The 24,629-nt window shown below is 47.9% G+C and overlaps 1 protein-coding gene across 1 annotated transcript in view; it reads left to right on the top strand.

Annotated features, from left to right (window-relative positions):
• Window positions 1-20,072: 20,072 nt before the first annotated feature.
• Window positions 20,073-24,629, top strand: part of CASQ2 (calsequestrin 2) — a 32,291-nt gene continuing 27,734 nt past the window's right edge. The window contains exon 1 of the mRNA XM_030471590.1: window positions 20,073-20,494. Within this exon, the coding sequence (XP_030327450.1) occupies window positions 20,222-20,494 (273 nt within the window). The 5' untranslated portion in view covers window positions 20,073-20,221. The remainder of the gene's footprint in view (window positions 20,495-24,629) is intronic.

Here is a 24,629-nt window from a genome sequence, read left to right as displayed (position 1 = left end):
GAGGCATCTCCTGCTAGTAGCATCCAGTTAGGCCAGGATCAAGGGGTCTGCTTTTGAATGATAGACAAATGAGCAGCCATAGCGTGCATTCTACAGGTGAGACGGATCCCCTGTGAGAAGAGGTGTAAAGAGGAAAAGGGATGCACCGCTCATACAGATTTGCGATGTTAGATTAGCCCCAAGCATCAGCCCACAGAAGCGGGTTGCTCCTGATTGCTAGGATTCAAAAGGCAAGGGTCACAAAGGAGCAGTGCTGGCCGGTTCTACAATCCCCACACCTTGTTTAGTTCTGCCCTGGAGAAGAATAACTGATCACTGCTGCAACCAAACAGCTCCTGTCTGAAAGTAGCCTGTACCTGCCTCGCTTGGAGTAGAAAATGCCAACCAAGGGAGGATTTCATCCCTAAGGAAACAGCTCCACCTGTGTGACTGAAATGAGGTGTGAGACACTTAGAAAGGTTTCTAAAGCTTACATGAGCGTAACCAGTGCTTGTTCTCATTGCTTTTTAACTGGTGTTTATTTGCATTTCTATCGACATGGAGAGGTCAGCTTCAGCTTGTTCACTGGTTTTGATCTGTTTCATTTTTTCTGGGTCCCTCTCTAAGCCAGGGAGAGTCAGGCACCCCCACATGCACGTCAATAAACTTGCTGCATTGGCAGGGGATGATGGACACATTTGGTGGGATCTTGGGTGACATGGTCTAGTGGAAGGTGTCCCTTTCCAACCTTAACCATTCTATGATTCTATGATCTGTTGTGCACCACTTCTGAAAACAAGGGAAGAACCACTGACACAGCACTAGAAATCTCACTTGATATGACTATTTCTGAAGATCTTGGCCAGGACCCGATCTTGTGCTTTGCAAAACTCGCTCTTCTCCTCCCCAAGACTGATTCTATTACTTTGCTGTGCTTATTGCAACCTGAGTGCATATCCCAGGTGACTATCCCTTTAACAGTCCAACACTGCTTACCCATGCGCTACCTGCTCAATGGAAAAGAACCAGTGAATCTCATTTCTTCACTCACCAAAGATTCCCCTGCCTCCTTTTCCATCGTTACATTTCTGGAAGCTCTTTTCCTCATTTTTATTTGAGTCCTGGGGGTCCCCTGAGCTCTGTGATTGCATTTAAAACAGACACAAGGACATTATGAAGCATTAAACTAATGGCATTTGAGACCATTTTTCTCCCGTAAACCATTACGATGTCCCTGGAATGGCTGGCGGAGGGCTGAGCACCAGCACCGCAATCCGGGGCTGCATCCCTCTCTGCCATCAGTACCCGCTCTGGGATTCAAGGTGCCATCTCTTGTGCTGCTCTCGCTGTAACAGCCCCCAAGAAAGCTGTTTTGATCTTCAGATGAGTTGTTTGGCACGACCATAATGACAAATATGTGGATGGGGGGTTAACCATGAATTGCAAAGTACCCATCAAATCCCCAAGGTGGAGAGGAATATATCTTCCTTCACACCCTTTTGATGTATAGTTAATTACACGGATCTGGAACTGTTACCATGTGCAAACACAGTGAAAATTGACTTTCTAAGCCAGCCCTGGCCCCTCTGCATATGTCGCTCGCTCCAGCCCAAACCCGTGCTCTGTCTGTACACACACAAATACATCATCAGTGCTGCTTTAGACTCTTTTGATAATTCAGCTTTATACAATGTTAGACGGATAGTACGGAATGTAGCATCCTTCAGGCCTGATGCAGCTTTTTTAAAAAGAAGGAAAAAAAACCTCCAACTTATTTTATATTGGTTGTTCTTTCTCTTGCCTGAATAAAAGCTTTAGCACAGCTTGAAAGGGTTGCATGTGCTGAAATGTAGCCCAAGGATATGTGTTATTATCCATCCCCTCTTGACCAGCAGGGTCTCGGCTCTCTCTCCCTTTCAGCCTTTTGTTTGAACAGATGGGATTGGGGAACGAAGGGAAAGAAAGGCAGTCTGTTCTCATTAACGCTCCCAGTACACAAACACAAACCTGAGCACAGGGGACCTACAGAACAGGACTGCTTCCACTCCATACACATCCACTGAGACCATATGTACCCGCACACAAAGGCAGACAGAAGACCCACATTGAGCCAGCTACTAGGCACTTACCAAGGATATCTCCTCACCAACTAATTAAAAATATATATCTATCTTTTTCAAAAGGTAATTTCTTCTTCATAGGTAATTTCCTTTTCATTCAGCTGCACAATTTAAAAATGTAACCTTCAACTGATGCGGTGTTGAGGCTGTTTCAAAAGAAAAACTGTCATCAAATCAGCCTAAAACCTGAGTGGGGAGCATTTGTTGTGTCTTGGGCTGATGTGAGCTATGTGAAGAGGTTTCAAACTGAACCTGACAGACCAGGGATGAGGTTCATCCAGCCCGACCTTCTGGAAAGGGCCAAGGCTGCTTCTTCTGGAAAAGGTGCTTGAAAACTGGTTTTCAGCCATGATAGACTCCCTGTCCATTGAGAACATCTCCTCACAAACCCTGTGGCTAGGGCAGGCTGCAATACTTTAAAGACAAGTTCTTCTGTTTCCATCATGGCTCTTGCATATTTTTCCATATGGAATCATAGACTGGTTTGGGTTGGAAAGGACCTTAAGATCATCCAGTTCCAACTCCCCTGCTGTGGGCAAGGACACCTCGTACTAGACTATGTTGCCTCTACTGATAGAGCTCTCGGGAGCCCCATTTAAACAAATATTTGATGCTTGTTTTGAATTGTGCATGGTCACTGGCCTTGGTATCTCCTGTGGCAGTAAATACCTGAATGGGCAGCATGTGGGGAAACATATCCTTCCAGCAAAGCTTGACTCCTGGCTTTGGAGAAGGACAAGCAGCTCTAAGCTCTGCAGCCTGGTTGTTCAGAAGTGACTGCCCACAGCCTGCTTGACAAACCCAAGCCATTTGAACTAGCTTGGCTAGCTTGGCTTGTGAAGATGGGGAGGTAAGGTGGGTTCCTCAGCATCCCTGCATACCGTACATCCATCACAGGTGCAGGGCACACACTGATGGCCACTGCAGCATGACTGGCACATGGCAGCTCATTAAGATGCTGTACTGCAGCCACACACCAGCTCAGACCATGGCCGGAGCCATGGCAGAGCGGGTCTCTGCCTGAGCATGGCAAGCTCTTCCAGACACAGAGCTTCTCCTCCTCCCCTTCCCCAGTGGTGACACTCACTGAAGCAAGGAAAGGGGTTTTGGGGAACTCGGGTCTCACTGCCTCCTCCTTCCTCCCCAGGTGAGCTCTGTCTCCATTTGTGCTCACTGCCCTCCCCAGTTCTAACTGGGTCAGGCCTGAAGGAAAGATGTGCCAGACATCTGCAGTTGCTTAAGAAGGAACCCCCAGATGAGAAGCACTATGGGTAGTTGGTGGTTCTGAAACAAGCACTGGCGAAAACAAGTAGAGTCAGGAACCAGTTATAGAATCATACAATCACAGAATAGTTTGGGTTAGAAAGGACCTTAAGATCATCTAGTTCCAAGCCCCCTGCCATGAGCAGGGATACCTCACACTAGACTCCAAATAGTGTTCTTTGTTAAAGCTCCTGACTGACCTTAGTATTTGATCCTATTTACCCAGGAACCTCGCTATTCCCTAACAAACACATCTTTATTTAGCTGTTGGGTAACAAGGTGAGCGAAGCTCGGGAGTAGCTCTCCTCCTGCTGCAGAAGGCTGCTGTGAGCTGGAGATATGGCAGGCTCTTTCCTCAAGTGTATAAGGAAACACCCATGTATTATGTTCAGCAGCAGGTAGATCTATGTTTCATTACAGCCCTGGGCATTTGACATGTGGTCTCAGGAAAAGAGAGCTGTCATTTTTTCCCCAGGTACTGTGAGCATAGGGAACGCAGAGCAGAAAATGAAGTGGTTCTCCCTGCGGGGCTGTTTGCAGGAAGATCACAGCGGGGCCAAGGCAGAGAAGAATTAGTACCTCTGCTCACAAGCTCTCACATGCTCCCTGGGCATGCAGAGGCAGGTTTCCATAGTCGCACACCTCCTGAACATCATTGCACTAACACGTGTGCTTCAGGTTATTGCCAGCAGACAAGTGGCTGGCAAGGCCCTCTCTGCCAACTATTTTCCACGCAGAGTTGCCCAGTTTCAACAGATATGAGCAGCAGGGGCAGAGCCCAAAGGCAGCCCCCTGCTACCCAACCATGGACTGGCACAGAGCAAGCTGAAGGCTTATGGGTGGCTCTGTGGGTGGTGGGTCCAGGTTGCACATGAGCTATACCATGAGAGTGAAGGGTCCCACACTAGCTCCATAGCAAGCTCAGGCCCACTGCTCTTAGTATCTCTGCAGCACACCTCCCAGTGCTCCCAGTCCAGGACTGGTGCTGCAGGGCACCAATACCTGCAGTCAGTAACATTCCCCTAAGTTCTGCCCACACCTCACAATGAGCATCAGCTTTAGTTGCATAGCACTTAAGGCAGGTAAGGGTTAGCAGGAGAGACCAAACCACCAACCACCATTTTCAGTAGCCTGTAAGAACAACACTGTTATCTCTAGGCTGACACTTTGTCCATTAGCACATCTGCATGCACCAGGAATAGAAAATAGATGCTGTTCTTAAAAACCCAGCCAACCAAGGAACACAGGCCTCCAAGCATTTCAAAGCAAAACACTTGAAGTTTGGGCTTCGCAAACATGGTATAGCTCAACAGCTTTCACTCTTACCAACTAGGAATGTCAGTGCTTTCATAGCCATACCATTGCAAAAGCTCCTTGCAAAGAAATGAGTTTCAGACCAATGAAGATTTTGCTTCACCTTAAAAACAAACAAACTCAAGTGAGAAGCTGCTTGGAAATGAAATATTAAAACAGAGTATTTCAATAACTTGGAGGTGTTCCACCTTTAATTTACCTATGGGACGAAAAGTGTCTGTACAATCAAAAGGAGCTTACAGTGCATCAGTAAGGACAGCAAACAGCTTGGGCTGCCACACATCCTCCTTCAGTCATGCTGTGTCATAGGAAGATTGCTTGAATTTCTCCGTGTGTGTGTTTCCAAAATGTCCCAAAGCTATAACAGTAAGCCTGATAGGTATAAAGCAATCCACATCCTGGTTGCTATACCTTTTCCCTACACAGCTGCTATCAGTCAAGCTTGGAAACAGCATGTTGAATGACATCTCTTTGGTGCAGTAAAGTTGTCACAGAAGTTCATATGGTGTTTGGCTCTATCATGCACAAGAGAAACTCTTTCAGACCATCTATGCCTCAGAGCACAGGACAGCACTGTGCTACCCGAGCCTGCAGTGCCACAGGACAGATCAGCCTGTGCCATGCTGTGTCCTGATGCCACCAGACAACCACTGCTTGAGCTCCATCCTTTGACACTTGCCTGGGTCAGCAGCTGTCAGCAGCTGGATGCACCCTGCCATACCCCAACTCTCACATCATTTCAGATGCCTGGAACAGAAAACACCCAGGGTACCACCACCAGGGCTCAGGGGGGCAAATCCCAAATGCTAGCTAGTAGTGGGGGGGCCACTAGTGTCACCAGGAGCACTCCATGGGCCTATATGATCTGTCAGTGTAGACATACCTGTTTATACCCAGCTGAAAAGGACTGAGGGATTACAAGTGGAGGCCAAGCAGAGTGCCCTCGCTGCAAATAATGCCATCCACATTCTGGACTACATTAGGAGGAAGGTGGCTAGCAATTCTAGAAAGGAATTATTATCCAAATCTGCTTAGTACTGGTGAGGCTGCATCTAGATATTTTGTTCTGTTTGGATTTCCCCCACTTCCAGAGGGATGTCAAAAAACTTGGAAGCATCAACAGAGATGGTGAGGGGCCTGGACCTATGAGAAAAGGTTATAGGACCTTGGTGAAGAGATACTACTAGGCAGTATAAGAGCAGCCTATACTTATTTCAAAGGGAGCTCCAATGCTGATGGAGCCAAACTCTCATAGAGTCTTAGTCACAGGCTACAGATATGATGCAGAGGCTGGAGGGAGAGTTTGGTGTGACAGCTCCTAAAAGCAGGAGGAGCCATTCAGGAGGCAGAGTTGCTGCAGGCAGCATGAGACTGCCCTCTCCCCTAAGTTTTGCTGCAATCAATAGTCGGAGGTCTCAGTTCAAGTCAAGGGTCAAGTGTTTTCATTGAGCTTCAGAAGTTGTGATAACTCCTCTACGGAAGAGAGGCTGCTCCAGTAGTATCTCAGCTGTGCAGGGATGTTTTTAAACTAGTCCTGGCTCTGGTTTTACATTATTTCCCTCCACCTCCCTGCATAATTCCCTTCCAAATGAATGTGGGACCATGACCATCCTAATCCATCTATGATGTTTAAACTTGGATCACAGCTAACACAGAAGGGCTGGAGACAGCAAGTAAAACACCATATGTTAATTAGCTCTGAAAATTGCATAAATCCGAAGCCAAAACTTCCCTTCATCTGAACTCTGCAGAACTGCTGATAGGGATGGAGATCTGAATCTTGTGTCTGGCTGACCCAAGTGCTCGTAGGTGGCAATCCCCATGGATGGGGGAGGATGGGGTGGCTGCCAGACTGCAACTGCTAGTTGCTGCCAGTTTCTAGTACTTCAACCCTACCTGGCCTGCCACTCACTCTGTTGTCACTGGAATAGCTGAAACTGCGATGTTCAGCCTGAATGGGTCTTCAGCTTTGCTGCTTGAACCTGACAGCCCACTCTTTCTCCCAGGTACACAGAAACCCAAAGTACCCATTGTAGCTACGGCACAGACTGACATGGACTGCATCTTAGGTGCCAAGCTACGAAAGGAAAGGGAAACTGAGGTGGGTAAGGAGGCCCTCCTGAAGATGGGCTCCACCTCGCTCCAGAGCCCAGCTGCGTGTCATCAGTAGTCACAAGAGCTCAGCTCCCCAGCAGCATTTGCATTCAAGCCTCGTGTGTCGACGTGATTTAGTGTCCCCAAGAAAAACTTAGTCCTTTGGTCTCAGCTGGTGACTGCACAGGGAGGACAGAGGAGGGAACAAGCAGCCCATCTTGCAATCCAAAATGAAACAGGAGGGCTCGGCAGTGGCAGCATTGGCAGGAGGAGCAGCAGTCCCTCCGTGCTGTCTGGACTATTTCCCAGAAGAGACAGCAAGGGCTGTGTAATCAGGCTCAGCTGGTAATCAGGCAGAGTCCAAAGCAGCATAAAGACTAAATTATCCCTCAGTCCTTCCAGCTCAGGGGAAAGGATATTGATAGGGGAGGCGAGGATGGCTGCTGGACTGCAGCTGCCGGCAGCAGCCCATGCAGACAGAGAAGCATCTTTCTACCTAACCTGCCCCTCGCCCCATTGTCATTCAAATCGCCGGCGCCTGGCGTGCAAAGGGCGCCTGCAAATCCCAAACGCCCCGTTCAGCCACACACCAGCATAGCTGCGGGCACCCTGCGGCCCTGGGGGGGAAGAACACCATCTGTGCCTGCGAGGAGCCACGGAGAGCTGCTCCTGTGGTTCAACCCAGCTTCCTCCTCTCCCTGGTCTACAAAGAGGGCGAGTGATGCCAGGCTGCCTTAGCAAGAAACATGGTCCCAGCAGATGGGGCTAAACCTGAGCCCAACTGGATGGGTAACCCTCTTTCCATCAGTGCTGGAAAAGTGTGGAAAAGAAGTGGTGAACGCTCCATCCCTGTCAGTGTTCAAGGCCAACTTGGACAGAGCCTTGGGTGACATGGTGTGAGGTGTCCCTGCCCATGGCAGGGGGTTGGAACTGGATGATCTTAAGGTCCAACCCAAACTATTCTGTGATTCTAAGATTCCACACTGGGAAAGGTAGGGATCTGCTTTGCTGCTGGATTCAGCCCTGGGAGAAGGGTTTATCACACCTTTAAAACCCAATAGACCCATCCTCATCTCTTCGAAACTCATAGCCCTCAAGGTTACATGATCATCTTTAAATCACAAGATTTAATATAAATAAGCAGGCTTTTGTGGGTGGTTTTGGTTGCTAGGTGGCTAACATTGTATTCTCTGGTTCCTGAGCCTTTAAAACCCTGCCATAGATCATGACTTCAAGCTGCTCCCTGCAACTGCTCAGGCTGGGGGGAACCCTTGATTTTCAAAATGGGAAGCCAAGACATTAATTTCACAGTAGCAGTCACCTCCAAGATCCTCTGTCTCACAGTCACACTTTCCAGTACCTAAAGGGGGCTAACAAGAAACCTGGAGGACTTTTTGCAAGGTTAGGTAAGGATAGAACAAGAGGGAATGGCTTTAAGCTGAAAAAGGGTATATAATGTCCCTTCCAAACCAAACCATTCTACGATTTAGATTAGATATTAGGAAGAAATTATTTACTATGAGAGTGGTGAGGCACTGGCACAGGTTGCCCAGAGAAGCTGTGGCTGCCCCATCCCTGCAGGATGCATCCCTGCATGCCATTCAAGGCCAGGTTGGATGGGACTTGGAGCAACCTGCTCTAGTGGAAGGTATCTCTGCCCATGGCAGGAGGTTGGAACTGGATGATTTTTAAGGTCCCTTCCAGCCCAAACCATTCTATGGTTCAATGATCCTCACATTGCAGCCACTCTGCTGGCTGTGCAAACACCGTTTATAGGAACCACACTGAAGTCCAGACCTCTGAAAAGGTCCTGCTTAAAACACCACCCAGCAAAACAAAGGCCCTTCTTGAACTGGCCCTGTTCTCTGAACTGGGCCGTGCTGTAGCCCCATGAAGGGTTGTCAGACAAACACGTTACGGGTCAGGAATCTCCGAGCTGGCCAGAGCAGGTGAGGAAGGAAAGAGCATCCCACATAGCACATACACATCCCCACCGCCGCCTCGTCCAGGCACGGGTTTACCTGTTGTCCCTCGGCGCCGCCCGCTGCTGTCGGGCGGGCGGAGCAGCGGCAGCGCGTGCAGCGGCAGGCGCGGAGCTGCGGCGCCACCTGGCGGTCTTCAGCGGCAACAGCGCCTCTGGTGCCCGGGCGGGGTTCCCATGGATGCGGGCAGGAGATGTCCGGAGCCGGGACGGGGATCGGCAGGACTCCGACACCGCAGGAACGGAGGGACACAGAAACAGATGGTGTCTCTTTGTTTAGCGGTGACTTTGGAAGAGAACGTGTATTCGTACTGCGGCGTGAGCAACAGCTCCCTGTGGGGGTGTCCCAGTAACTTCTGAACTGGACGGACAGTCACCTAAAACTGAGGAAAAGGCGAGGGTCTAAAAAAACGTGGAATAATGCCTACAGGCTTCGTGAGGAAAGGTGGGCAGGTGGCGGTAGAAGCTGGGTTATTGCCTGTGTTATTGAGCTCAGCCCTTATTTGAGGTGATGTAGCCTGCTCAGCAATGAGAAACTGGGCATCTTCATGAAGGTTTGTCTACATTACCCCATGGGAAATCCATGTGTACTCTGACTAGGAACACCACATCTGCATCAGCCCCTGCGCATGCATCATCATTTACTGTGGCAACTGGGTAAGCTGCTGCCTTAATCCCTGCCCTGCTTTTACGCAGCACCCAGCACTATGGGTGTCTGCTCTCAGAGCCATGCTCCTCTGCATACCCTGCCAATGCAAGTGAAAGAGACTTGTTTGCTGTTTTGCTGTTTAAGAAAGCAGACCCTGCAGGGCCTTAGGAATAGGCCGAAGAGTCAAGAACAGCAGGCCGTGGGGAGCAACAGGGCAACCTCACATGGACAATGTGGCCATCCCATCACCTGCTTTGCCTGTGCCAGAGGAGAAAGAGAAATGAGTCCCTGTCTCCTGCAGCAGCACGCACACCACTATGCAAGTGATACAGGGTGCTATATCCCACCACCTAGGAGGCTCAAGAGCCACCAGCTCAGCCACATGAGCTACTTACCCTACAGCTGCTACTCTCAGTCTTCTGGCAAAGCCAAGCTAAAGCCACTTTCCTTCTAATTTATACCTCTGCAAGCAGGCACTGGGTCTTGCAAAAAGGAAGAGCCTTGATCAGCTGGAAAAAGGCACCACAGGAGAGATTCTGTTAATTAGAAGTTACTGATTGTGTACAGCTGGCACTTTGTGAGAAACTGTTGTTGGTTGGATGTATACTTCTGACCAGCCCAGCTTACCCATCACAAACCAGCCACTAATAGACAGCAGAATCCCATTACACTAATTGCACTGTACCATTTAGGAATCTCCATCTAGCTAAATCTTGAAGGACCTTCAGGAGTTGTGCTCAGATCCAGGAAAGCAGTGACCCACATGCTTAACTTCCAGTGCAAAGCAGACCTCCTGGGATGCAAAATTAAGCTGAGTTTTCACTGGGTTCAGGGCTATTGAGGCTAATGCTTCAGAAAAGGTCAACATCCTATGGCATGTCAGCATCAGCAGGGGGATGGATGGAGTGCTGCTTCCTAATTTTACTCACTCTAATAAATTCTTCGCCTGTGTCCATTAATTTACAGGCAAAAAAAGCCAACATACTGTCCCTGGGTAGCTATAGATAACAACTGGTTGTAGTGTTTGGTTCACTAGAGTTCAATAAGTGAAGTGTCTCAGGCCCTGAGGACTGTGGGCAGATTTGGTTGTTCCTGCACCCTCTCCCTGGGTACCAGGCTCACCCAGGTTTCCTTCACAATGCTTTCAGTGAATGGTGGGGTTTAGGGCCTGACACTCGAGCAGTGTCTCCCAGCTCTCATCTGAGACACAGGTTAAGTACAGGAAGGGAATTTTGGCTAAAGGTGAAAATATTGCAATGAAAAATGTCAAAAGAAATACTCTCACTGTTTTATCAGAACAGTTCTGTCACAAAAACACGATTGAAATGCCCTTTATGCTACAGGATCTGTGCTTTCTGCCACTGGAGAGTTTCAGCTGGGTAGTTTTCAATTAGCACTTCAATTAATATCACTGAGGGCCTGCCTGAGCTGATTCTTAGGTAGTCTTTCCTTGTTTGGCATGTGCTGTTATTCAGGTTCACACTGTCAGCACAAATGATGCTCGTCAGCCACATAGTTCTGTGTATGTTCACGACACGTGGAAGTCGAAAGGACTTACTTAAGTGTTATGTTCTTGGGGTCTTCAGCAGCTCTGAAAACTACTAAATGTGTTGTTGAATCAGGCCTGTCCTGATTCATTTAGCTGCCTAAATCTCTGCTTTGTGGGTTAATCTGGAAAAACAGTAATCAGAACGAACTGTAGGAGCAGCACATCTTCACAAGACAAGCCTTACATATCTAATTGCCTGTTTAAACCCCCAACATCTGATACCTGCATATGAAACAGTGATCCAGAAATGACTGCAGCCTGAAAACGGTGTTTGAAAGGGCATTGGGTTCATAAATCTGCAGGCTTTAACTCAGACAGAATAGTAATATAAGTAGTCCTCTTTATGGCAAGGCAGGCATTTGTATCTTTGTCAAAATGTGCCAGATAGCATAAGGAAAGCTCTGTAAACCTTGGAAAGGGAAAGGAAAGGAAAGGGAGAAGGGAAAGAAAAAGAAAGGAAAAAGGAAAGGAAAGAGAAAAGAAAAGAGAAAAGAAAAGAGAAAAGAAAAAAGAAAAGAAATTAAAAGGAAAGAGAAATGAAAAGAGAAAAGAAAAAAGAGAAAAGAAAAGAAATTAAAAGAAAAGAAAGGAAAAGAAAAGAAAAGAAAAGAAGAGAAAAGGAAAGAAAAGAGAAAAGAAAAAGGGAAGGAAAGAGAAAAGGAAAAAAAAAAGAAAAGAAGGGAAAGGAAATGAAAGGAAATTAAAATAAAGCTACCGTTGTTTCCAGTTACTGACTGGTAAGGACTGAGCACAAACTGCCGTGCTAGATCATTTTAGATCTTCTCTTCACATATGACATTTGCCTAACTGCGCTAACAGTAACTCCAGCTCAAATTACTCCACCCCTGCCCTGTACATCCACACCTGCTAATCTGGGGAGCTTTGTAGGAGCTTAGTTGCAGCCATCAGCGTGCGGATGCTACACAAGGCCGTGACGTGCGGCTCCAGAGAGGCACAAGAGCCACGTTTGCAGTGCTGGTTCCTGACACCGCGCACGTGCTCTGAGACAGGAGAGCACGAAGAACATCCTCAGTGTACAACCTCCGTTCTTACCTACAGCCCGTCACATCCTCCAAGCTGACCTGTATCTGCAGCCCACAAAATACCCTTCGTTCAGTGGTCTCCAGCCTTCACTAGAGGGCCACGGCACTCAGTAAGGGACCTGTTGAGAGCAACGTCGTAGTTTGCTCTCCCTGTCAAACCATGAGGAATATCTGAATGTTGGCCACAGCCTGGCATCTAGTGGTCTGATCTTCTATAGTATGTAAGTCCAAAGTCATCTTTGATGAACTCAGAGGAGAAGGGTCCAAGCCATATCCATGCAGGAGCGATGGTCTAGTTTTTGAGACCATCCTTACCTGCAGTGCCAAATAGAATACACCTGAAGAAGAAAACTATTCATCTACGTGAAGACAGCAGTCTCCCTTGGGGATGCAGCAGTTCAAATTTTCCCTGTCCTACTAGAGAAAGCCACACCCCCCCCACAGTTTATACTAGAAACAAGGCACCGCGTCTCCTGCACACCCTCTTTGCCCCATCCTTTTTTCCTCCCTGGGCCATTCTGCTGTGCTCCCCACCTGGACACCCTCAAGTCCCATTTGCCAGCGGGTGGGAGGCCTCTTGGCAAGCAGGGATGGAAACAGCTTACCCTGTGGAATGACTCCCTGCTCCCAGGGGAGAGCTGACCTCTGCAAGCTGGCACGTCGCAATAGAATAAGTGTTATAAATACGAGTGAACCCAGCAGCCCTTTATGGAAGCCCAGGCTGCAGCTCAGGGGTGCTTAGCTAGGAACATCAGGGTAGAAGGAAAAGCTCTGGCACAACACGCTGCTGGCCCCTGGCTTGGAGAGACACAGCTACTGCCTTTTCCACAGGAAAGTGCTGGCTGCATGGTTCTGCATCTGTTGGGGTTTGGGTCTCTTCCTTCCTCTGAGCATTCAGCCTCATCAGATGAAGCCTCAGCCTCTGCTCCCCACAGCAGCCACGGACAAAGGGCCAGGCAGGAGCATGGATAAAGCTGTGCTCCTGCCTCATGAGGCTCAGAAATGCTCTGTCCCCGTCTCTTCAGCAACACAAGCCACTGTCTCTTCATGGGTGACAATTTCTAAGGAGAGGTGCAAAAAGAGTGAAAAGGAGCTGTGAAATGTTTTCTCTGGTCCAAAAGATGTTACCCACCCTGAATTGTGGGTACCAGCTCATTGTCAATAAGGCAGAGACATGTTTCTTCCCACTGTCGGCTCCAACAGCAGTTTTCGGCCATCCCTAAGGAGCAAGGTGAAGTCACCACCTTCTTGCTAACTTCCACCCTATCATCATATAGTTTGCGATTTTCAGGTCCTTCTGCAGCTCATGACAGCAGATTTCATGCATTTCAGCTTCCTTTTTCAAACAGAGAAGCTTTAATAGCCTCTTTTGTGGCTGCAGGTAAAAACTTGAGCACAGGGACCCAGAAGCTGCCATGCCAAGGGAAAAATACCGCAAGCAAGACACTTCTCAGATCTCCTGGTTTCTAGGGTTCATGATCTGAGGGAAGGGGATACCTGAGTCATTACTCATTACTTCTGAAAGCTTGGGAACGCTGTGTAACTGTATCCCAGCTTCATACCAATGTCCACAGCGGGTTTGCTGCCAGTAGGGCTTATTCACATAGAAGAATTTGCATTTAAAAATTGCCTGGCATTAAAGAAAACATAAAAAAGATGCCCAGAGCATTCATAAAGGACTGCCTGTGAGACACCAGTACTGCCAGGAAAGCTATTCACCCTAGAAATGCAAGTGCAAATGCAAGGGGGTCAGCAGACTTTGTAGAGAGATTCAGGGCCATCCCAGGCTGTACAAAGTCCGGTTAGAGAAGAGGGCTGTCAAAGTGAAGCAGAAATCCAAGAGCAGCAAATCCTTTCTGTCTTAACTTACAGAGTTAAGGAGCGTGCTAAGCTTGTCCAGCTCATCATCTGAAAGGAATGAGGTTCCTGGTGGTAGAGTGAGCTCACCCCAGTGCTTCCCAGCCCTCTCAGCTGCACCCCAGCAGGCATCACGGGCAAGGGATGGGGAAGGATTTGAGGGACAGCACAGGAGGACAGGAGGGAAGGAGAGCTGAGCTGCTGCTCCACGATAGCAGGTGTAAAGCTGCTGGGTGCAGCTCTGTCAGCAGTGGCCGGCGCCATGCCACTAAATTAAACACCCCTCGAATCATCACGATGTTATTAAATATGCTGATGCTCTCAGGGCTAGGAAAAACCCGAGGTGCAAGTGACATCCCAGACCTGGTGCATGAGCCCTGTGTTAGACCCTGGCCCTGGAGGGCTGAATGAAAGCAGTGCTGGTGGTTAATGCTTGCAGGGTGCGTGCAGGCAGGGACACAGACATAAGCTTGGACATACCGATCATGGCCAAAGCTAGGCAGGTGGCCAGTGATCCTTTCTCCTCCAAGAAAAAGGCAGGGGACCAATGGAAATGGCCAGGCTGTATATGCCCTAAAGAATTCCAGAAGGGAACATACTGTGCCAAGCCATGTGCTTTATTTCTTTTACTTTACGATTAGTAATTATATTATTACTATATCATTAATAATTACTGAAGTCCCTGAGCCAGAGCTCAGCATGCATCCATTCACACTCCAGCTCTCTAGGGACCAGCTTTGGGGCACGCTTTCACATGGGCTCAGGACTTGGCTGTGAATCACCAGGTTTTCACAGAGACTGCCCAGAGCTCAGGTCTCAGCATCTCTCATAAGAATATGCCTGGCCTGGTCTCTGACCCAGCTCCCCTGAGAATGCGGCCAGCTGCATTTGCATCCCCTTCTCCAGCTCTCCAGCATGTCAAAACCTCCCATTAGAGGTTCAGTGAATAAATCTGGGTCTGGTTTCTCTAGGCAAGTGCCAATTACTCCATCCTAGGAGAGGGGAGGTTTTGCAGTCAAAAGCACAGGGAGCAATAGGACACCTGAGTGTCACACATACCAAATATGATTGGGGCCTGCAGCTTATGAGATGGTCTCTCTTTGAACATTTTCAGCTCAGTTTTGGCAGTATTTTTACTATCCCTCTGCCCACTCATTAGTGGGATTGAGGCTTCTTCTAGTATGCCTAACACAATGCAGGTATGGCCAGGCATAAAGCTGTCTCCCCAGCTACAGCTCATATAATACCATTATTAAGCTCTTCTTCTTCTTGGTGTATTAGAGGTAGCATGTGTTTTACGTACGAGCAACAGGAACAATGCAGAAAATCCCCCACCCCAGTGCTACCTGCAGGAAGCCCCCAGGAAGACCCTACACCCTTTTCAGAGTGGGTTGCTTGTGGAGAAGTGTCCAAAAACAGAGCTTCCAGCCAGCCAGGAAGGGTAGCAGGTTGTTGCCTGTGTCCTGCTGCAGGCTATCTGCAGCCTTTTCCAGTCCACTGCTGCAGGTTGCGTTATGATGTCCCTTGTCAGACCTCTGCACGAAGAAGCAGCCTTGTCTGCTTCCAGCATTTCTCCTTATTCTTTTTGTTTTCACTTTATTGCTCTCCTTTCCACCCATTTCCATCCACTCCAATGAGTTCATTTCCATTTGGCCGCACGTGATATCTTAGTTAAGTCCTTTCTTGCTGTGTAGGGTTTCTGAGCCCATTAAGAAGTAACTATCCCAGTCCTTCCAGGATAGTCCCAGTTTTGACCTTCCAAAGTACTTTCTGACCTGTGTAAGACACAAATGCCGGACCAGGTCCCAAAGACAGAGGTGCAGTGATCCCTGTAAGGTGGCACAGAGCAACTGTGCTCTGGGGGACACAATGTCTAAGAAAGCTAAGCCTATTTTTGAGAGGAGTCAGGACCCTCGAGGCATCTTATTGACCTTCTCTTTAAAACTTCTATATAATTTCATATAAATGCTTTTGTCTGTGCTATGTTTGATTTTCCTCATCAAAACCAGTGTCTGACTGTCAGAAAACAGATGTGATTCATAGCACCTTTTTATCACACAGCAGATCACAGCACCTCAGTCAAAATATACAAAGCATCATCAGATGCTGCAAAGATCTCTGGTGGTTTAAAACAGGTTAAAAAGGGAGGGAGTGCAATGATACAACTTCTCTGCCTTGTGCTTACCATCAGTGACATGACTGCATCGGAGTACAGGCAATGTAAAGCACCAGGAAGGACTTGTCAGCTTTCAGGGCTGAAGGCAAGGGAGAAAGAACTAGGTTTTCTCACATTGCAGAGCTTTCCTTGGGATGACAGTGATCCCCTTGGTCTCCTTAAAAAGGTTCAGTGCATCTCCAAGTCTCCCACCCTGATGACAGCAGTATGCCGCAAGTTATTATGAGCTGTGACCTTGCTTGGCTAGCTGGTGGCAAGAAGCATATTTTCTGAATACTCCTATCTTGCAAAACATACACGGTCTTAGAAGCTTGGAAAGGATTAGCTAAAGCAGGACCTTAAATCCTGAAGCCCTGAAAAAAGGCTCACTGAAGCATTTGGATCAGCGGTGGCTGGGGACCTCTTTTGCTATGTGAAATAGAAAGGACAACGAAGGTGAGAACAGCAGAGTGGAGTGTAACTGCGGCAGGCAGGAGGGAGGAACGGCAAGTGTATATACCTGATTTATAATACAAATAGGGAAAAAAACCAACAAGAAGGAGAATTTTATTTATCCTACATCCCCACCCAGCATTTCTGCAAGCCCAAAGTGAAGGGCTGAGATTGTACTGCTTTAAGCACCTCTGTTGTATTGCTGTCACTGGCTACCTATCCTCACAAACTTCAAAGCAGCCAAGTAAAATCCTACTTCAGTATGTCAGGGGTGGTTTTGCAACCTAATTCGCTGGAGCCAGGATTTTGTTCAATGAACGTCCCCCAAAGAGCCTAGAACAGAGGATAAACCAACCGCAAGCTTTTCCCTTAATTCTCTCTTTCTTTGCCTGATGTTTTGGGGCCAATTCTGAAGGTCATTTGATCAACATAGGAACCTGCCCAGGTGGACAGGCACTGAGCTCTTTCAGGTGACTTCTCTGAGAGCTTTCAGATGGATGGCTCTAGGATGGTTAGCTAAGGAAGAACGTTGTACTGGTTTCTCAAGGCAGGGCTAAGAGACGCAGTAGCAGAAGGGCTGAAGGAGTCAATGTTTAACCAGTCAGAGTTGGGAGGTTGAGCCTTGTAATCAACTTATATCAGAGACTAACAGAATGCCAGCTTTGCCAAGGTACTATCTGAGTTACAAGACAAGTGTCCCAATATACAGTGCTGACCATACCATTTCCTTGCATGGCAATGGCCACAGAAACAGAAGTGTTGCAACCGTGGGCAACTAAATGGGATCAGAACTATGCAGAAAGGTAGCACAAAGTATTTGTAGTGAACTGGTGAGTGCAAAATACAAGATTTCACAGAGAAGATCTTTGTCGCCCTCATCCTTCCCTCCTATGGGGAACTGCTGTTGCTCCTACCCTATGGGACAGGGTCTGACACACAGAGAAACCTTATGTCAGTGTCGTGTAGAAATGGGCCTTCACCAAACTCACGTCCCCCAAATCCATGAGCTCTACACACTGTCCTTTTCTCGGCAATGAGCCTGCCCCAAAATTCCCAGTCTGAAACACCATCTGAGTGGATGGACAGCTTTGAACTCCCACGGAAAATTGATTCTGGCTACAAGATGGGCACATTTCACTGTGCTGCTATCAGGACCCGGAGAGATGATGAAGAGAAAGACACAACCCTTAGAGTCTTTGTCAGGGTGTGAGAGCATTTGCTTCAATCCCAGCTCTCCTACTGGCATCCTACAGCCCCCCCAGGGAAAAAAGCAACTTTTTGTTATTAAAAAGCATTTTTGTTCCTTTCTTTTTGATAGCAAGAAGAGGAGAAAATGAAAATTGGATTGTGTCTATTTTTAGGCAGATTAAAAAGTTATTCAGCCTAGAGAGAAAGCACCTCAAAAATAGCTTGAGTGATATGAAAGTGGAGCAATTTCTGAAGATCTATGAGACTAAAAGGAGGGCAGGATCCTGGGAAGCCAGTTTTGAAGTAGCTGTGAACGTTTAAATGTCACAGCCCTGTCTGATGTTTTCCTGCTTTAAAACATACTGTGATGCCAGCAGAAGCCTGCTCCTGCACCCCAAAGCCATGGGGTCCTTCAAAGGCAATCAACCAGCCTGATGTATACCTGGTCATCCCAAAAACTCAGTTCTGTGTTTTAAAGCCTAAACATTGAGCCTAGCCAGCCATTGCCACCCACTGTGACACAAGTCTTGTGTCTCCCACTAAAAACAATCAGATTTATCCTGGTTTGTCTCATCTCCCTTTAAAATGATCACTCCTGAAGCGTGTTTCAGTAGGGAGTGTATTTCAGAGGCTACCTTGCTCTGGCTTTTACCCAGATTCCCTCAGGCTTCATCATTAAGACTTCAAGTTGCAGGCAAACACTGAACTTCTCAAAACTCATGAGCAGAAACGAAGAGGCTTTAGAAATAACACAGGCTTAGAAACCATTGCCCACAGTTTCAGTCAGTTTCTCATGAGCTGTTTAGGTTAGAATTGAAAGCTGAGGGGGACATGTTCTTCTAAGATACCCAGGAGATGGGTATAACCTGTCAAGGGAAGAGGTTGAACCACCATCCCTGGAGGTATTTAAAATACATGTAGATGTGGCACTTAACAACATGGCTTAGTGGTGGACTTGGTTAGGTTTACGCTTGGACTTGATGATCTTAAAGGTCTTTTCCAACCTAAATCATTCAGTGATCCTACAATTGTTAAGCAATGCTCGCCTTTCACCCCAAATACTGAAACAATCCCACACATACAATTAAATGGGAACAGATTGCTTGGGTGTGAGTTGCATGCACCAAGGGACATCACCTCTTCCCTGGTGTGGATGGAGCAAGGCTGTGATGCAGCAACAGCAAGGAGGCTGATAAGGGCATGCGTCTGCACATCACTTCAGTGGGGGGGCAGATCCATGCTCCCTGTCAGGCTCTTCTCTTCCAGCCAGCATGCCTTCTCCAGTGGATCTATGCCAGCCGCAGTGCTGGTTTGTGGCCAGCTGGCCTGCCTCGACCTGCCTGTTGCTGCCAGTCATGGGGCAGCGGTGACAGCCCGGTCACAGGAGGGGAAGAGGTGAAAGACTGTGCCACCAAACCGTTCTCCTCCAGCAGCATGATGCAGTGGTGCAGGCAATGCAGCAGAGCAGCAGCCAGCACTGAGCTCCTGGGGAAGGGGGAACAAGTCACCATTCCTACGAGATGAAGGGCAAGGAATATGCAGGACTGCTTGCTGGGAAATGCAACGGGGTTGTGTGAAAAACCACTTCTGGGCCAACAGGCAGGTCCCAGAAAGGGTGGCCAGCACTGATGGCCATCTCTTCATCATCTTAAGGAGAGCCCTGGTCTGGGCACATCTCCTGCCCTTCACCCTCGCTTAGTGCAATGATATTTTAACCACTTGCCAGCAATGTATGAGGCTTAGTAACTACTATGGGCATGGAAGGTTGCAATATAAGCTTCCTTCTGCTTCAGGATTACCAGTCCAAGGGACAGCAATTCTCCTGGTACTTCACAGCCTTGCTCATAAGCAGAGAAGAAGGTGCTGCAGAAAAGATGCTGAATGTTAGCCTGCAGCCCTGGCCGGTGCTCCAGGCAGGAGGAGGAGGGAATCCCACGAGTGCTCACCTCCTTTGCTGCTGAGGAACAGGGACTTTTCCTGTAGGAGTGCAGATGAGGCTCTGAAACTGCTTAACCTGAGATCTGTTATCCAAAGCCTAATCACCGTGATGCCCAAGGGGATATATAAAGAGAGATACCCTTATTACAAATTGCAGTAAATACCTTCTATTTTTGTTAAGCCCTAATAGGACAGGCTGTGCCTCAGTTCCCTGTGCGAGAGAAGCCTGTCCCTTCACAAACTCTGCCTGTGTACTCCCAGCACTGCCATCTTCCACTCCCTCCCTCTTGCTCACTCCCTCTCTCTCAGATGATGCAGAGTGCCAGCAAGTCCCTCAATGGTGTCATATCTGTCCTTTTTATTCATTGCAGGGTTTATTTTTAGCCTGAAACAACTGCTTCCTAAAAATGGAGTTCCTAATGACACGGGAGCTGGACACAGCTATGTAAGGTATCCAGGGCTTGGCCTGACAGCTTCTCCTGTCTGTCTCTTTGTTGTGAGCCCAAGACAGCAAAGTTTGCAGCTCCCCACCAGCCTTGCAGCATTTGGGCTGACCATTAACAAGGCAGCAGAAACTCAGTTCGAACTTCACCTGGAGCCTTTGGTTTCCCCTTGTCCCCAAATTAAGAAGGAGGGGGATGTTTAGCTGCCCTCTGCTGCACTCCAAGGTCTCCCATATGAAGGCGACTTGCTGGATCCTGGCAGGTTTTTACCTGCTTTCCTGCTGCAAGGCAGAAGAGGGACTGAACTTCCCCACTTACGATGGGAAAGACCGAGTGATCGACCTGAACGAGAAGAACTACAAGCAAGCCCTCAAGAAGTATGACATGCTCTGCCTGCTCTTCCACGAGCCAGTGAGCTCTGACAAGGCCTCCCAGAAGCAGTTCCAGATGACAGAGATGGTCCTGGAGGTAAGCACTGCTGCATGTCTCAGCTGGGGTCAATAGCACAGCGTTGTTTGGAGCCGATGAGAGGACAGTGAAAGGCTCTTGTGCAGGGGGGAGTTGAGCACCCAAAGGTTTGGGCTTGCTTACTTGGATTTGAGTTAGCACCCGAGTTCTGAAGCCCAGGAAAAGCCTGTTTTGTGCTCTTCTGAATTGTTTGCTGAGAAATAGTCTTTCTGGATGGTGCGTCAGAAGCCCAGGCAATAGTGAGTAACCTTGCAAACCTCAGCAACACAACACAAGCTCAGCTCAGCTGAGCTTTCCCAAATGCCAGCACAGACCTGAGTTTGTAGCTTAAAGTTTTTAGATCCTTTCTCATTCTGTATCCTCCTTGTTTTCCGGATTCGGTCCCATTTTCTATCCCTCTAGGAGCAATCAGCCAAGAGGCCTTACAAACCTGTACTGCAAACGGGTGTCATAGCTCCCCATCTCAAAAACTCCCTCTTGGTGCAGCATTAAATCCCTTTTTGTTTTTCTGACACTTGGTTGCCTGCTTGGAATCAGTCTGGAGCTGCTTGTTAATGCAGCCATTCACTTCTGTGCTGGAAAAAGTGTTGTTCAATCTTTGGTGAAAGAATGATTAATTAAATCCTCAGTAAAATAAATCACGGTCAAAATTGCAAAGTAGATTCATAGCATTCCTCCTTGTAGCGTAGCTGTAATCTAGGGAATCATACAGCGGCAAGCCTGGATTGTTTGGTGTTTGTTTCCTATCAGGGGCTTACAAATATTCCCTCTTCACTAAAAGACAGATTTGGAAAGAAAGTGAGAATTGCAGAAGAAACACATAAGCTTTCTTTATCTGATCCAGAGTGAAAATGCATTGCACCCCTAAAAGTATAGCAAACGTGAATTACAAAGCATGTTTGCTGAGGGCTTAGACCTGAAAACATTCAATGCCAAGTTCAACGTCTGCCGACCTCCTCAGCAAGCCTGAAGACAAGAAAGATTCAAAACTTTCCCCAGATTTTACTCAGCTGGCAGGGAACAGTTACTTGCTCCAGTGAGTGATCGAATAACATTTGGCAAAGAAAAGGAAACTCCAGTTGAAATGTTTATGGTTGGTAGTATAATTGCATTGTTGTTTAATAGCATAGCTATTTCATGCCCGATAGATGGCAAGCAGTTACTAGATACATATTTATAGAAACCTGACAGAGGCAGGTATCTGTCGTGTACTATCAGTTTTAGTCCCCATGGCACCTATACTCAAGTTATCAACCATATCAAGAGTGTGATGGCTGCAATACAACCTGGTTTAAAGCTTTCATTTTGCAGGATTTGATTCAGCAGCAAGTACATTAGCTTAGGACTCTGGTGATTTGGTTTTCAATTGCTTCTCTGCCGTGGACTTCTTCTGTGATCTTGGCCAAGAGATTGAGGATTAGATCTGCAGCAGACTTTACATAATTGGAAGTGCTCTAGTTCACTAATGCTCAGCTACCAGCTAACTGTGCCGCACACATCAACTGGCACTTGTGGCTTCGACCTCAACATTTCCAAAGCACTTGCAATGCTGATTCAGTGCATGTCTCAAAGTTTCACACTCTCCCCCCCATCCCCTGGACTGGGAACTGCAGCAGCAGCCCAAGCACAAGAGCAATCTGCAGGCTGAGCGCTCATTTGCCTCTGTCACCCAAGGGAATCGGAGGGAAGAGGGTCTCAGGAGACAACAGAGAAGACAGGACGTGTGCTATCCTACATAGGACACAGGCCAGCAAGGTGCTAGTGCTCCCAATTTCTGTACTAACTCAACCATGGGAGCCCTTGTGAAAGGAGTGGGCAAGCCAGGTTGTAATCTGCTCCCTCTTGAGACAGCATCCACCTCCCTCACCTCAAACCATACCATGTTGTGCCATGGGGGTCACTCTCTGTCTCCCCTGCCAGAGCCTATCGAGCTGTGGGATTTCATGTTCTCCCAGGACAGGGAGAGGGAAAGAAATGGCTGTAGTGGCTGCAATGGCTGAGGTGTGGACCATACACCTGAGAGATGCACTGCCTGGGATCAGTCTCCTGATGGGTGAGCTGCTGGGTAGGCACAGGAGCAGTAACAGGGCCTCTCCTTCCACACAAACCTAGGAAAAATTCACTCAGGAAGGCTTTATGTATCTAATTGGAGTAGAGGGTTCAGGACTCTGAGTCTAAAGGTCCTTTATGCCTGAAATGAGGTGTCTAAAAGGCAAACACTCCAGCCCATGCTATTCCCTGACAGCCAGCTTGGGAAGTTCCTACGGTAAGGTGCTGCCTGTGGTAAGATGTTCCTTTCTGGAGCAGCTTATCTTTTTCCATCTTACTGTACTGACAGTGTGCTTGCTGATTCACAGTGAAATGTGCTGCTTCCACAGCCTGGAAAATGTTATGTTCTTAACCCCTTTCCCCCTGTCCCCCCCTTCATACAATGGCAGTGGTCTCCATCATTAGGAAAAAATAGGGAGCCTTCATCCAAAAACAGAGGCAGGAGTGCAACTAAGCAAATGTCTGAGCTGGGTGGTTAGGGATTGGTATGTCAAATTGCCTGATGAATACGGGAGGGAATGGGCTTAATAGCCACAACAAGTCCATCCTTTCTGTTTCTCCCACATGCACCTTATAAGAAATGTATAATTCCAAAGACCAAAGACCTAAAGAAATATCTGAAGACACCAAGAGAAGAACAGAAGAGATACATCATGGTTTCCTTGATGTAGCTTGTGGTCAGTAACAAGCTCTGACAGGGGCTTCTCCCATGAGTGAGGAGCATGTGAGGCTCTCTCTTAACTGAGTCCTTTAGTGTCTAACAGGGGTTGAGCTCATGTGGCAACATTTCCTTCTTTCAGGGAACTTCAGTCTCCTCTAATGAAAGGAAACTGAAGTCTCCTGCTCTGCATGAAACCTGCAATAGCTTTATTATGCTTGAGATCCCTGAGTCCAGAAGATTTGGCTGAAAAAGGCCAATAGCTAGAAAACTTATTAGGGGAGGCAGCTTAGAGGCAGACCTGGGGGTAGAGAGAAGAGAGTCACAAGGGTCTCATACCCTTAGGAAACCAAGCTGAAACCCTGACAGCACATTCGTAAAGTTAAGCACATATTCAAGGACTTCCCCAAACCACAACTATGAGCAGCAGGCTGAGAAGAAAATGATCTGACAGGAAAAATTTCCTTCCCAGGACAGAAGCCCAGCAAGTAGGGCTGACTGACACTGTCAAAAGCTCAGCTATCACCAGAAAAGGGACGCCATCATTAAGCTAATATTACAGTGGGACAGCACATGGAGTCTTTGACTGTCACCACGTTCCCATGCAGCCCAGGGTCCCTTTCCAGTTTAGAAAGGGAATGAAGGTGAAGACCATCATGAAGCAGTCCTGACAGCTCCTGCCACCTACACTGTTGCGTGCTACCTGGTGAGGACAGGGTCCAGGGACAACTAAGCCCCTCTAGTAGCAAAAGCAGCTTCTTTGAAGCATTCTTTGTACATGACAACAGCTCCAAGGACAGCAGTGTCAGCCCATCAGGTTGGGGCAGGAAAGCCGGTGGCTGCTGTGTTAGTCTGTTGGGAAAACAGTCAAAGTAATGCCTGGAGATGCAACTGCCTACTGCTTTCTGGCCAGGGTGGAAAAGGGTTGCGGAACGATTGTCATAAGACAACCCAGGGCAGAGACAGCATGAGCACAGCCTGTTTCACAGCTCAAGTTAAAGGGCTCTCCTCCTTCATTTGCCTTTCTCCTATGACTCCACTCTGCTCCGCTGGCTACTGAAAAGCACCTGCAGCCTGAGCAGGGAAAAGCCTCTGTACAGGGCAATGCAGAGGTTGAACCAGGCAGTTCCAGAGCTAACAGTAGCTATTCCTGCTCTGGCGATGTTTACAGGAGCCCTGTGTGCCCCATGAGGTGAAGCAGCAGAGGAAACAGCCAGGCACAAGGGTTCACAATAATTGTTTAACAGACAAGTAAGGAAAAAAGCTACTTGTCCTAAAAGGTCTCAGCTTTAATGAAGAAAGGGCAAAAGAGTAGAAGACCAAAGCAGTGAAGTTGAGAAATACCTGTTCTGTCTTTCTTCTCCTCTGTAGTTCCCCTACCTCATTTTGTCCTGTATCATACTACTTCTCAGACCTTATCCCATCTCT

Source organism: Strigops habroptila, chromosome 2 (assembly GCF_004027225.2).
Source record: "Strigops habroptila isolate Jane chromosome 2, bStrHab1.2.pri, whole genome shotgun sequence".
Taxonomy (NCBI): Eukaryota; Metazoa; Chordata; class Aves; order Psittaciformes; family Psittacidae; genus Strigops; species Strigops habroptila.
This window is presented reverse-complemented; position numbering and strand designations above follow the sequence as displayed.